Source organism: Brachionichthys hirsutus, chromosome 18 (genome assembly GCF_040956055.1).
Source record: "Brachionichthys hirsutus isolate HB-005 chromosome 18, CSIRO-AGI_Bhir_v1, whole genome shotgun sequence".
NCBI classification, from domain to species: Eukaryota; Metazoa; Chordata; class Actinopteri; order Lophiiformes; family Brachionichthyidae; genus Brachionichthys; species Brachionichthys hirsutus.
The window spans coordinates 6,951,805-6,965,759 of NC_090914.1; the positions used below are offsets into that span (position 1 = coordinate 6,951,805).

Genomic DNA, 13,955 nt, shown 5'->3' on the forward strand with positions numbered 1-13,955 from the left:
TAATGTAAATATATATATAATATATAAATATAATAATAATGCAGTGTGTGCATATTACTTTATTATAAGTGGTGAGAGCGACATCCTTGCACACATTTTTTAAATCTGATTACAATCAGATAGCGATTCCACAGGGAAGCAGAGGCGTATCGGGGGTTGTTCAAGCTCATCAATGTTGGAAAAACGTCCTCAAATGTTAAGACCAAAAAATAAGAAAATAGGCGCGTTTGATTTAAATTTGTTCTTTATTTACCGCATGGGGGCTTTGTACAAAGAAAAATAAGGAAGTATTTAAAAAATGCCCGCTGTTTGGAGGTACTTCCAAGTAACGAACGCGTACACTTTTAGCATACACGCCTTTACTTTTCGCGCAGTTCTTTAGCTGAACGCAACTTGTTCCGTAAACGTCACACTGGCGCGTAATTCCCACTCCGCATCGGAACAGCGCATGCAACAGCTTTTGCTAACTATTTGACCCTAAATCTGGCGCTGGATTATCCTGGATATAAAATTGCCGGACCCCGTTGGTAACGCAGACATGGCTACGTCATCTGTTTCAAAGGTGACGTAATATTTCGTTGCGCATTTAAACCATATGCTTCCAAAATGTGGAAAACTTAGACGGGCCAAGTGTTTTTGTTTATGTTTACAGTCACTGTAACGCACCGCCTTTGACGTTTTAGGGCTGTTTCGTCTTCGTTCCAAGTGCTAAGAAGAAAAGGACGCTCAGTTTGGGTGAGTTTTGGCCTGTTTAGTGGGAGAGTATCTTCGTTTAGTCCACGGAGCTTCGCCCTCACTGTGACGACGTGCCTCCCGCAGTGGATCGTTTCACTCACGGCTGCGAAGATGCCGAGAACAGCCAAACAAGATTTCAAATTTTCCAGGATCTATGGGACAAAATCAAAACCGATTCGGAGGTAAGAGTAGTTCAAAATGGTTCAGTAAATAAGGTATTGTTATAATCCCGATTCATTTATGTTGGCCTTGCATTTGTTTAATTAGTTTTATATTTGAATATGACTCAAAACAAAAACCTTGTGCCGCTTGTAAAAGGCTTTACAGGACGAGCTCTACAGGCACATCTTGGACAGCTTGCTGGACTTCACCAGGAAGCGCTCCCTCGCCCGTCAACGCGGCGACTGGGCCTCACAGATGAGGGCCAGTGAGATTCCCACGGCGGCTCTTGTGCTTGGTATGTGGAGAATATTTGACGTCTGCACAGATGACTCGTTACTGCCGTCAGCCTCGCGGTGTCGTGTTTCAGAAAGCCGTCCTTCCACAGTATCGTCCATCTTCCCTCAGGTGTCAACGTTCCAGATCACGACATGGCGTTTCAGAGTCTGCTTGAACTTCTCCAGCAGTCTGTTACTCCCTTTGTGACCTCCTTACAGGCCAAAGAATGTGGAGGTTAGGGATTCATTCACCCAAAGCATGTTTCTATGACGATATTTATGTTGGCATGTACCCCCCCCCCCCCCTGTGGAGATTGTCTTTTTTAAGTCTTGATATTATCTGCTTTATTCTTACAGCATTGAAGCATTTGATGAAGAGGGTCCTGGAGAGGTTAATGGGTGCTGCCGTGGATGATGACGACGATGAAGACGAAGAGGCGGTTGAGCCGAACAGAGATCAGCTCCGCAATAAGGTGTACTGCTCCCTCGCTACGCTGTGTGATTGGTACGATTCAAAAACGAAGGTAGGTGCATGAAGCTCAGTTCGGGTAGATTTTACTATTAGTAAAACTAGTGTAAAAACCTGACATCACTTTCTCTACCTTTGCAGAAATCCAAAACTGATGCTCTCGGGAAAAAACGTAGCTCCTCTTCAGATGATCAGCAGCCCCCCGTTGTCATTATTTTTAAGGATTTGGAGGCTTTCAACCCAAATGTCCTTCAGGACTTCATACTAATCTGCAGGTAACGAGAAACCGTGAGCCAGTAGATTTGGACCTGAACTTTTCATTTTCACTTCACTTTCGTTGCTTGCTCAGCTTTTTCTGAAGTTTGTCTTTCCTCTGGGTTTCATCCTTCGTTGGAGTGTTTTTATTGTTCCTTTTTTTTCCCCTCAACATTTAAGCAAAAAAAGATGGTTCAGAATGAAGTGGTGTTAGTATTTTTTTTTAAAAACGTAATTCTGTTTATTTAGTCACATTAAAAGATCGTCATCATCCCCTGTGAGCCTCTCGGATGAATTAAAATGGTTGGATTATCTGATGGAGCTGATCCAGTGCAGCAAATTGAACGTTCCCTCCTCCACAGCCGGTACCTCGAACGCCTCCCGCTGATGTTCATCTTCGGTATCGCTACGTCGCCCAGCACCATCCAACGCATGCTGCCCCACTCGGTGTCCTCCCTGCTGTGTATCGAACTCTTCCAGTCTCTGGCCTGCACTCGGCACCTGTCCACGGTCATTGACAAGGTGACAAAGACGCACCAAGCTAATTACTGCCTCACCTCAATCATCGTATACATTGATCCTATTGGATTGTTAAAATGCTTGTCTATTTTTCTAGTTTATCCTGACGCATCGCTTCCCGTTTAAGCTCAACGGTAAATTGATGCAGGTTCTGATGAGCATCTTCCTCTACCACGATTTCTCAGTGAGAAACTTCATCAAAGGCATTCAGGTAGCCTGCTCCTGGATCAAATGTGTGTGTAGCGTGTGTGTGTGCTTTTTTTTTTTAAAGCCTGTTTTATCTCGGTGCAGCTCGCTCTGCTGGAACACTTCCACTCCCAGCCGCTGAGTGTTCTGTGCTGTAATAAGCAGGAGGCTCTGCTCAATGTGATGAAGCTCAGCAACAGCAACCTGGAGACGATCAGGCATTTGCCGTCCTTCAAGAGGTAGCGCTTAGTTTAAAGAAGGTTTTCTCTTTCCTCGTTCTGATGAAACGTTTAATTCACCCATCAAGTATAAATTCAAGCCGTTAAGTCTAACCTGTGTATCCCCCCAGGTATGTAGAAAAGCAGGAATCTCAGGATCAAGTTAATCTTTGGACAAATGACGATCATTTCAAGGTGTGTGCATTTCATTTATGCCCCTGAGAAAATATTACGCGTGTATACCTGGACAGGATGCTTTAGTCTTTTTGTCTGTTTTTAGGAAGTGTGTCAGCAGCTGATAAAAGACCTTTACAAATATCACAAGAACTACTATCCGGTCCTGAGATGCCTCCACACCCTGACCTCGTCTTTACCTCGATACCCACTCGGAAAACAGGCAAGAAAATTCTGCTTTGACATTGACTAAAGCAGAATTTGAGCACACGTTGTTAGTAATAGTGTTTTTTTTTTACTGGCTTGTGACACTGAATTATCCGTGTGTAACAGCTTAGAGAGCTCCATGTAATATGTCTGGAGAAGAAGGTATGGGAGAACGACGACTACCATACAGCCATGAAGCTTCTCAAGTAAGTCTGATCATTCAACCCACGTGTCAGGAAGACGGACCAACGCAGGTCGATTATCGTTAGCGTCCAACTAAGGACTTCATCGAGCCTGACTCACAATGAAAGTCGGTTAGGATGCACCACTAGGGGGCAGCATATACGCAGCGATATGTGGAGGATAATTGCCCCTCCTGGTGACCAAATAATGGTTTAAATTGAACCAGTACTGACCAGTCCTCAGCTAATTATAGCAACACCAGTCTCTTCACTTCTCTGTTTATGTTTTTACATCCTGGATTTCCCTCCAGGATGTTGGCGAAAGATGAGCTGGTCCGTTTGCTGCAGAGCTGTGAGGGGGTTCTGCAGCTTGTCAAGTCAAAGAGGATGAAGGCGGTTGTTGTCCGACTAAAAGACTTGCTCACCAGATTCAGACAATTAGACGGTAAGTAGTGAAAACTGGAGGTAGATTATGTGCTCATGTGATTCTGTCTATAGATTATTTGCCCAATTTTATTTCCCCAAGGAATTCGCAAATATTATTCAAGATGGACGAGGCAGTGGAAATGTGGTGCAATCCTTGAATTTCTTGTTTTGGTGTTTCGTTGTCAACGGCAGTTTCTGCTGAAGTTCCATCCTGTGTGGACGACGCTATAACATCTCCAGTAAAGGATCTTCAAAAGAAAACCGATCTGTTCCAGCTGCAGAAGGTTTTTATGGGTTTATGGGAATAGTGTCATCAAAGCTGTGAGCAGATTCTTCACTTTGATTCATAAATGGTGTGTTTTCTCATGCTTTATAGACGCTGCTGGAGATGAACCGGTCTAGAAGAGCCAAAAAACTGAGCCCATTCGAGGTGCTGCGAAATGAAGCTGTGGAGTTTATAGACAATTTAGTGAAGTAAGATTTACTTATGTTTTAAATTCTGCATCTCTAATAGAGATTCCTCTGGAGCTAACATCTTTCTAACACCCAGGAGTCACCTGTCCCCCCCTGAGTCTCAGGCGCTGAATGAAGTTTGCTACTACGGTTCTTCCGCTACTGTGAGGCGCCACCTCAATGCGACACCTCGCACCTCCATCCAGGCCGCTCTCAGCAATCCCTACTATTATCTTCAGGTGCAACTTCCTAATATCGTCCATTACGAAACTACTTTTGACGTAAAAGGAAGCTGAAAGCGTGCGACTGTGCTGTGTTGCGATGCTCGAAAGATTTCGTGGGAAAATGTGAACGGACCTCTCCCTCTCGCAGAATGAGATTCTGAAGACGGACGATGGAACCGTTTCCAATGCCGCCCCTGACATCTGCATCGCATATAAACTCCACCTGGAGTGCGGCAGGCTGGTAAATCTTTTCGACTGGCTTGAAGTGAGTTTTTATGGTATATTTTGCTAATAAAACCACGTTATCCTCAACTTTTCCCTGCAAATGTTATCGGCTGGAGAATGCATTGATCCTGAAGACCGGTGAGTCACTTTGGGCCAGAGTTGACTGGACCACGTTTGTTTTCAGGCTTATTCCATTGTGGTTTCTGCTGCCGACGGTAACAATCCAGATTCTGACGCTGTCGGCAAGGTGGACGAGATCAAGCAGTATCCTTCGTTATCTGTAAACTTCTGCTTTGGTATTAATGATCAGAGGAGAATTGGGTAAGCGGTATTAGTCAGGTTTCACTGCAGTTGAGATTTTTATTAGGAAAGATTACATTTTTGACCGAAGTACAAGTCACAATTTAAAAAAGCAAACGAACTGTTATTCCTCAGTTTGATCCGTAGCGCCCGCTTCATCCAAGCCGTGTCAGAACTTGAATTTCTGGGCTTCATCAAGTCCACCAAGCAGAAGACCGACCACGTGGCTCGACTCACATGGGGAGGGTGCTGACCTGTCGGCCAGAAACAAGACTGCACTCTCTTTTTTAACACAGATCTGTGACTGCTGTCTCCATAAACTCCTAGACTTAACTTGGATTTAAATTTTGTACATTTTCCCCTCTAATAAAATATGAACAGCACGTGATATCCTTGTTTTTCTGCACAGTCGCGTTTTAAAGGAAATCTATAGGCACTGAAGGTTCCAACACTCGTATCTGTAGCGATAAGGGTATTTTAGTGAGTAAACATGTTGCTCTATTGGAGGCTCAACTACACATGCATTGTGTAAAGGTTAACTGAAAGTCAAATACTGTCATGATTATCAAGTGTTGGGCAAATATTCAAAACCAAAAAAAATTGGCAAAGTATTTCAGATGGTAATTTTTTTTTTTTTTTTCATTTACTGTGAAAAGTTTTTAAGATCAGTTCCATCACACCATTTCTGTTCTTACAACTTTATTATTTAGACCAATAGGTACATTTGTTTTAAAGTGATACCAGCAAAAAAGTTAAAATAAATAAAACGGTAAGGAGAGCAAAGTAAATCATTTAGCCCGAGCTCAATGGGAGAGACAAGGAACAGGATGAACTGCAAGAATTTTGCCTACTCGGATGTGTGTTTTAATTCCTCAGATTGACCAGCAAACTTTAAAACTGTGCCATTTTATCATATTTACATGAAACAAAAAAGGTGACAAAGCCTGGAATCATTACAAAAGTAAGATAAACTGTAGATACACATACAGCAGGAGGAACATAGGCCACTGGTAGAGATATGGTCCATTCATTTACGTTAGGAAGCACCTAGTTTACAACAGTGGTAACACCTGACAACAGCTCCATGGTAACCATTGCCCAAGGACAGAAATATGGCACAGTAACAATAGTTCCTTTAAAGTAGCTAAACAATCTCACAAGGATGAGCTTTTTTTTTCTTCTTCTCCTTTTTTGAGATATTGCATGATAGCTTGCAGCAAGGGAAGGCCGTCTTGCAAAGATGTTTGTGCCCCACTCAGGAAACATCTGGAGATGAAATAAACTAGAGACATGTAACTCCAGACTTCAAAGGGAACATGTAAAATCCAACATCTGACTATTTCTAACGCACAGCATGCCAGAAAAACGGGAATGTGCACATCATTTTGCAATAAATGAAAACTCACAGCTAGCGGGTTGCTCCCCAAATCGTCGCATTAACTGGTCATGCGTGAACTTCACAAAGGTGTCGTATTGTTCTGGAACGACAGTGCAGGAAATCAGATTTAACGTTCATTCATTCATTCCTGTTAAACCTAAACGTTATTGGAACCAGCTTCGGTTTTGTCGTCGTCGCCAGAGACTCGTCTTTGAACTAAGACACAGATCAAATATTTCACAGTATCCGTTCGTTCTAATCGTGTACCGACCTGCCAGCTTCGAAGTCATGGTCTCTTCATACTCCTCCCGCACCTTCTCCTCCCTTTCTTTCAGCAGACGTTCACAGATCATTCCAACTTGTCTGAGGGTGAATAATGGCTGTTCTTTTCTAGTAGGAGAAATGCCTCCAGGCGATGATCCTGAGTAAATATGAAAATAATAATAATCACGATTCTACTTAAACAGGGTAGTCGTCTACAGTGTCACTCAACCAACCTGGCATGCTGGAAACATTCATGGTCGACAACTGGGACGGGGACTCTGGAGAATAGCAGCAATCTGCCTGGTGGCAGCCTCCATCTAGATGCTTCCTCTTCTGAATGCGTTTGTACTCCTGCTTAATGCTGTTTAGGATTTGTTCTAGTGGGACAGAAGCAGTAAAATAAAAATAAAAATGTGGCCCTTTTAGTAGGGATAAAGCTGTTGCCGTGTCGGAGTTCACAACTAATCGCTTGTTTTACAGTTTCTGCACGCTGTTCAACGTGTTGCTAAACGGGCCGGTCATCAGACAGGCCGATTCGGTCAACATTATTAACATTACCTGCGCTGACTGTTGACGAAGACTGGCCGAATGGCGAGGGCTCCATGTTAAGATACTTCCTAGGGGACGAGGATGACGACGATGGCGATACGGGGATGCATCTTCGTCTTTTAGGGGATGCAGGACTCATCAGCGGATCGAAATCCATGGTCCTCTTCAGGGTGGCTCCACACGCCATGGCTGGAGTTTGTTAAAGGCGATGCAAAGTACCGAAACAAACACAATATTCAAACGAGTAATTAGTTATTCCAGACAACTGCTATTCATTTAGCACGATTTCTGGATTATTTCGCTGAAGCGCACTGCGCAGTGAAGAAAAATATCCGCTAGCAAGCTAGTGTTAGCCGTGCTGTCAAGCTACTCATCAAAAAGAAAACAAAGCTAACGTTAGCTTTGGCTACCATTGGTATTTGAACAGTGCGCCCCGATAAATATCTGGATTAGCCCGCTTCTTACCTTCTGAAGGAGGTTTGTCTGTCCGATAAAGTTAAACAACTCGCGGTAATCTAAAAGTTGCTTCGGAAAAGTTGCGGCGCTGAAGCGCCGGTTGCGGGCCAACTATCTGCTCTCAGACAGCAGCGCTAGCTAACGCGACTTAGCTGCGTGTTATTGATATGAGACTGTCGGCTTCTCCGGTTCCTGACGTCACCCGTGAAATGCGCCGCAGTGTACACTGGGTTATGTAGTGAAAATGTAAAACACTAGAAAGGGAAGCTTCATCCGAATTAAACGGTATGATATAAATCGTTATTATTATCTTGGTGACATAATTGCCTCGTATACAACTCGAGGAAATACAAACAATATGATCAGTTTATATGAGAATGAATAGACAATAAATGAATGGTGTCTTTTGCATCCACTAGAGGACGGTGTTACCTAATTTATACAATAACAAACGTGTCTATATTAGTGATTATGTATAATACCGCAATGTTTCAATTGTTCTAAAGTCTCTTAAAAACTTGTAATTTTGTCAAATTAAACTATTTTTAAAATTCCTGTTATTGTTGACAGCCACTTTAATACCATAGTTTGCGCCCAAAAGTGAAATAGTCATGCACATTTTCATAATTTTATACAAATAGACCTATCTGTTTTATAGTAAATTGGCTACAGGTAAAATGATGTGATGATTTGATAGGATTTCTTTTTATTGAAAATAAAAATGTAGATTTGGCAACACAACATACACACTTACATTCAAATTACTTACATTTCATATATTTATTGATGTCACAATGGCACAACGGATGCTTCACAAGTGTAGCCTCTCGCAAAATACTAAACTATATCTTAAGCACATGTGTACTAAGCAGCTATGTTGCTTTCTTGAATCACTCCAGACTCAGGTTTTGATTGAATCAAAAAGCTGTTGACATTTCTCTCAACATTTTGCTTTGCAAAATACATGTTAAACTACATTAAATAAGTTCCTGCAACATCACCATAACAGCATGATGTTATAGTTTAATGTCTGCAGCAGAAATAATGCTATTACAACTAGTTTGTGTGATTTCTACTACCGTACTGAAATGCTGAATGAAAAACATATCTAAGCTCAAAGAAAACGTGTTTATCTTCACACATTCTCATGCGGATGAATACATTACATATTTCAGTTTGAAAGCAATATAACAGTTTTCAATTTAAAGTCATTTTTGAGCACATTTCACACCAACAGAGCGGGGCACTAAGAGGGTTAGCGCTACTCTACAATATCTTCACAGCAGTCTGTCTTTTAGACCATGTCTGCAGTAGAAGACAGCCCAGCAACATTAACTTGCGCTACTTTTACGAGCATCCTTCCAGAGGCGGCTCCATCCTTTCCCTCCCCGTCCACTGCGCTTCTCACGCTCCTGCTGTTCCAGTCACTTTCAGCGCTGTGGTCCAGAGGCTTTGTCACTGCCCGACACATATTGACGAAGGCCCGGCGCAGGTCTTTGCTCCTCATGGCGTAGATCACGGGGTTTACGGTGGAGTTGAGCAGGCAGAGCATGCTGCAAAAGGCAAAAATAGTCTTGATGAAATCATTCACCTTCCCAAAGAGATCGTACACCATGATGGCAAGAAGTGGGCCCCAGCAGATAATCAGGGCTACGAGGATCAGAACCAGAGTTTTAGCCAGACGGAGGTCCATTCGGGCCTGCTCCGGCCTCACTGTCTGAACTTTCGTCCCGTCTGCTGTGTAGACTATCACACTCCTCTGGGAGCTGCGGCTCAGCATGCGGACAGCGTGGTGGTGGGACTTCCAGAGAATGAACATGTAGGCGTAAATGATGAACAGGACCAAAGCTGTCGTGATCCCAATCCATGACATCAGGTAGTTCTGGTCGATCAGAGGGAAAATATCTGAGCAGACGGACTTAAGACGTTTGCAATTCCAGCCCAACAGTGGCAGCAGCGAGAATACGATGGAGATGGTCCACATTATGCTGAAGGCAATGATCGCTTTAGTCTTTGTGACAATGCGTTTGTACGCCATGGGCCTGTGGATGGAGATGTAGCGATCGATCGCAGTTAGAAACAGACTGCCAACAGAGGCCGTGAAAGAGGCGATGACCCCAGCCAGCTTGAAGAGGAACATACTGGGGCTGTCTTTCCTGCGGAGAACATGGAAGTCAAGGAAGCTGTAGACAAAAATGATGCTGCCTATCAGATCAGCCACAGCTAAGCTGCCTATGAAGTGGTAAGAAGGCCGAGATCGAAGCGTCTGGGAGTGTAGGATCACGCACAGCACGATGAGGTTCTCCAGCACCGTAAACGTACCCAGAGTGAGGGCCAGGATGACGATCGCAAGCTGCTGACCTGGAGTTAAGATCATAAAACACTCCATGTTATCCACAAAGTCCTCCCCACACTGATCGACCCCTATGCCTGCCAACGAGCTTCCATTAACCAGCAGAAAGTCTGATGTGTTGGTTGGGAAAATGGGAGCGAGGCCATTATGGATAGCCTCCTTATTTCCAGGCGTGAGTCTGGAAGAGGCAGAAAAAGGTTTCTCAAGGTTGAATCTGCTCTTGATTTGAGTTGAATCGATAGAGAGGTCGTTGTAGCCGGCGTCATTGGAGCTGAGGTATGGGACACCTGTTGTCAATATGCTCATTGTGGTGCCTGCTATTCCATGCAAGGACAACTTCATGGCTGGTTTTGTGGTTGTGCAGTCGCTCAGTGGAGAGGTGTGCGGTTTAAGAGCGTCAGACCAATGCAAAAGGCCATCTACGAAGAAAAAAGGACATTTGTCTCCATTCAGAAAAGTATTTCATGTGTCGTAATGAATTCATTCTGCAGATGCATCCTCGATCATCTGATGACAAACCTGTTCAGCCTCAGGGGAGCTCATTGCATTAAGTATGTAGGACAGCCGGGCTTTCTTATTAGTAAAAAGGGGTCATTATGCATTAAATCGTTTTTTCAACAATCAAATGATCCATTTTATATGTGCGTCTGTAATGATGATAGTAATTATTAACCATCAATAAGAATAAGACATTTTTCAGAGCACAAGCAGCAATAATTAAACATTATGTAATTACGTTTCAGTATAACAAATTAAAAATATTTGATGCTGCTGATTTGATGGTATAATTATATATATTTTTTAAACTCATAAAAACATGAATCACGCAGGAATTAAAAAGTATCATAAAGAGGGATTTAATTAATCTAGCTTTAAAAAAAATAAATTAAAAAAAGCCAAAAGACACGTACCTACCTTGATTTCCTTCAATCCATGTCGCAAAAACGAAAACAAAACAACTAAACTGGGAGTAAACCAGTTTGTTGCTGTCCTCGCTCTCTTCAACATTTAAAGTCCACAATAGAGCTGAGCGCCGGTGTCAAATTGTAATTATTATAAGTAATGCTGTTCACATGATTTGCCAGAGGACCTGCTGCGTTGACTCCCCAGTGGAGAGACGCACAGCCGGTGGGAGCGGGCGGAGAAACGCTGCAATTTGTGCGCCTGCTGGTCACGTGATCCGAGTTGAGCGCGTCTCCTGAGCGTTATCCATATTCACCGAAAAGAAACGCTCCCAGACACGAAGACCAGTCACTCCCCATGTGCTTTGTGCTTTGACGTTCCCATCGTTCCACTCTCTGCCTTCATGTAATAATTATTAGGCTCACATTTCAATTAAAATTGTCTGTTTAAATGCGTTTTGCTCGTCAAATGAGATGATTAAAATCCAACATGTATAGGAAAAAAATCCACTATATAAATCAACATTTATGTGTACCACAATCTCTCCTGTTATCTTCTTCTTTGTTTTTGTTTGTTTGTTTGTTTGTTTTAACAAAGCAAGGACACATTACAGAACACATGGGTTGCTCTATAAAACGCAGTTTTAAACCTCATCCCAACTACACACATTAGATTAAAAAAATAATTGAGACAACAAAATAAAAAGTAGCTCAAGTGAAGTAATAAAAAGTGAATGTATATTCCTTCCAGCCAGGCCCTGAGAAGGAACCACATGGGATTGAAACATGTCTTAATCAATAAAAAGATTATTCTGACACCCTTCACTCCATGTCACCGTGCCTAGAGTAAATGTGTTAGCTTCAACATATTGCTATCCTAGATGGTGGATGTATCAAAGTCACAATATAAACAACAACAACAAGATGCTTCCATCATAATTAACCAATAATGATAATCCAGTAATATCACTTTCATTGTGCAAGTTGACCACTTTTACTGTTGATACCGGACACATATTTAGTTGCTGAACTGTTTTTTGTGCAGAACTCGTACTTATAATACAGAACTTTTACATTATAGTATTCACAGTTTCAGAGTACTCACATCACAGCATTTAGAAAATGTATATTATGGCAATCTAGCATCGATAGTACTTTACAGTGCAATTCCAGGGCAATTTGAAAGCCATGGCGGAACTGAATATCCATTGTGAATATCATCCTTATCTATTTTCTGACTGCAGTCGACTGGGTCACTATTTAGAGTCTTCTTCCTGTCCTTTGCAGCTGTGCAATTATTTCCACTATCAATCCCAGCATAGCTATAACGTAAGTTATACGTATCTGGTTGGTGAAAATACACGAGGTTTAGGGATGCAACATCATGAGAAAACAAAGAAACACCCTGCACAAGATGACAGTGCCTCCGGGTTTTGCATAGATGTCATCCAACTTATTACTGAACACTGAACACAGACTGAAGCAGACATTGATCACTGATGAACTAACATGATCATTTGCATGAAGGCAGACGCACAGACAGGGAAACAATAATTCATCTTAATAGTTAAAATTCTTCTCTAATGAATTTAGTCATGCATTTCATTTTCATTGATCTTTCTTGATACAGTTTAATTCTGACTTTATAAAGCAGCAGCTCATCTCTCAAAGGCGAGGGCAGAGTAATTCACATCCATCATTATGATTATCACCAATATCTCAGTGTAATTGCCTCCCAAGCATCACCATGACACAAAAACCTGCCTGCGATGACAAAAAACATGTGAAAGAAACAGTGAAGTGTCAGTTTTTCCACGAGGGGTATCCTGCAGTGATGAGAGGCGTCTGCTGTTGTTTCATGTCTGTGTGTCTTTGGCGATGAATAATGCAATAGCAATTTACACTGATTGGTTTTTAACAGGATTCCACATGAAAAAGCACAATAATGCATGTCATTTAAAATTGGTCCTTCCCTGTTTACAGTTACTTACTATTTGAGTGGCAGCTTGCTTTACAAAATAGACACAATCCCTGCGATGCATGTAAAAACATGTGAAGCACATCTTACACAGACACCAGGCCGTTTCAATTGACATGCCAATTATTCCGTGAAATCAGAGAGCAAGGAGCGTTTTGAGGATTGATATTTTAGTAATTACACACACAGCATGTTGCACAAGGAAGCAGAGTCGGATGCGTTTGTGTCAAAGGGTTGTAAAATGGGAGAGATTGTGGAGGATGGGAAGGAGACCATGTGAGGAGGAAAAGATGCATAAATTGCATAGAGGAGGAGACGTGTGGCTGAACACTGGCAGCTCTTTACTGTTTCCTAATTTGCCACTTTACATCTCGTGATTTAACCAATGTTGCACAGGGAGTGCAATTCAAATCAGTTCCACTAAACTAAATTACAAAATGTATCCAATATGTTACATGTCTCTGTCATCTCTTTCACACAAGAGTCAGCACCGCCCATTATCAGTCGCCACTCGCCAGCATTATTCACCTCATCAGTTAGATGGCTTCATTAAGGAAATGTTGATCCATTTTCTCAGGATGCTTAATGTAACAAACGACTCCCAGGAGCCGCCATCAGAGAAATTAACAAGAAGACGTAAATCACCAAAAATGCATAATAACAATAAATGGAAAGTTGGTTTATTGTTCCAGCAAGCAGAATTAATGAAATGATGAATATGATTCAACAAACTTATTTTATTTCAGTTAATTAATTCAAGCCTGATCAAGCAGTGCATGCAGAAATGGTGGCTTCTGCATACTGGACAGAATGGCGTAATGGTCAGTGGGCGGAGTTCCCTTCATGCACCATTTAGTCATATAAAGACCTTTTTTATCTCAGCAGAACACGGTGGTAATCACGAGGATTTAGCGAGTGGTTCAGTGGATGCCCACTCGTGCACGCACCGTGTAAATGTGCGCTGCTGGCTCGGCTGTTTTCCTCTGGCAGCAGTGTGGAGATTCACAGCTCAAATGAACTTCCTGGATTTCAGGTGACACAGAGTCTCCAGCAGCATCAGAGCAG

At 42.3% G+C, this 13,955-nt stretch overlaps 3 protein-coding genes across 4 annotated transcripts; 1 reads left to right on the forward strand and 2 right to left on the reverse strand.

Annotated features, from left to right (window-relative positions):
• Positions 1-483: 483 nt before the first annotated feature.
• Positions 484-5,289, forward strand: orc3 (origin recognition complex, subunit 3). The gene is made up of 20 exons (XM_068752437.1): positions 484-562; positions 684-735; positions 820-917; positions 1,054-1,192; positions 1,303-1,407; positions 1,530-1,696; positions 1,783-1,916; positions 2,259-2,418; positions 2,513-2,626; positions 2,707-2,840; positions 2,951-3,014; positions 3,100-3,216; positions 3,327-3,406; positions 3,694-3,827; positions 4,001-4,092; positions 4,185-4,282; positions 4,359-4,500; positions 4,634-4,750; positions 4,895-4,974; positions 5,158-5,289. The coding sequence occupies exons 1-20, from the start codon at positions 539-541 to the stop codon at positions 5,261-5,263; spliced, it is 2,157 nt and encodes a 718-aa protein (XP_068608538.1). The 5' UTR covers positions 484-538; the 3' UTR covers positions 5,264-5,289.
• An 851-nt stretch (positions 5,290-6,140) lies between these two features.
• Positions 6,141-7,780, reverse strand: LOC137908076 (akirin-2-like). 2 transcript variants are annotated; one of them, XM_068752439.1, is made up of 6 exons: positions 7,667-7,780; positions 7,211-7,390; positions 6,886-7,029; positions 6,660-6,794; positions 6,417-6,488; positions 6,141-6,276 (listed from the first exon to the last, which is right to left on the reverse strand). In XM_068752439.1, the coding sequence occupies exons 2-6, from the start codon at positions 7,386-7,388 to the stop codon at positions 6,266-6,268; spliced, it is 540 nt and encodes a 179-aa protein (XP_068608540.1). In that variant the 5' UTR covers positions 7,389-7,390; positions 7,667-7,780; the 3' UTR covers positions 6,141-6,265. The 2 variants fall into 2 exon arrangements, with proteins under 2 accessions (XP_068608540.1, XP_068608539.1); XM_068752438.1 differs by having other exon boundaries at positions 6,660-6,809.
• A 1,171-nt stretch (positions 7,781-8,951) lies between these two features.
• LOC137907926 (cannabinoid receptor type 1B-like) lies at positions 8,952-10,352 on the reverse strand. Its single transcript, XM_068752288.1, has one exon. It carries the CDS (start codon positions 10,350-10,352, stop codon positions 8,952-8,954), a length of 1,401 nt encoding a protein of 466 aa, XP_068608389.1.
• Positions 10,353-13,955: the final 3,603 nt, after the last annotated feature.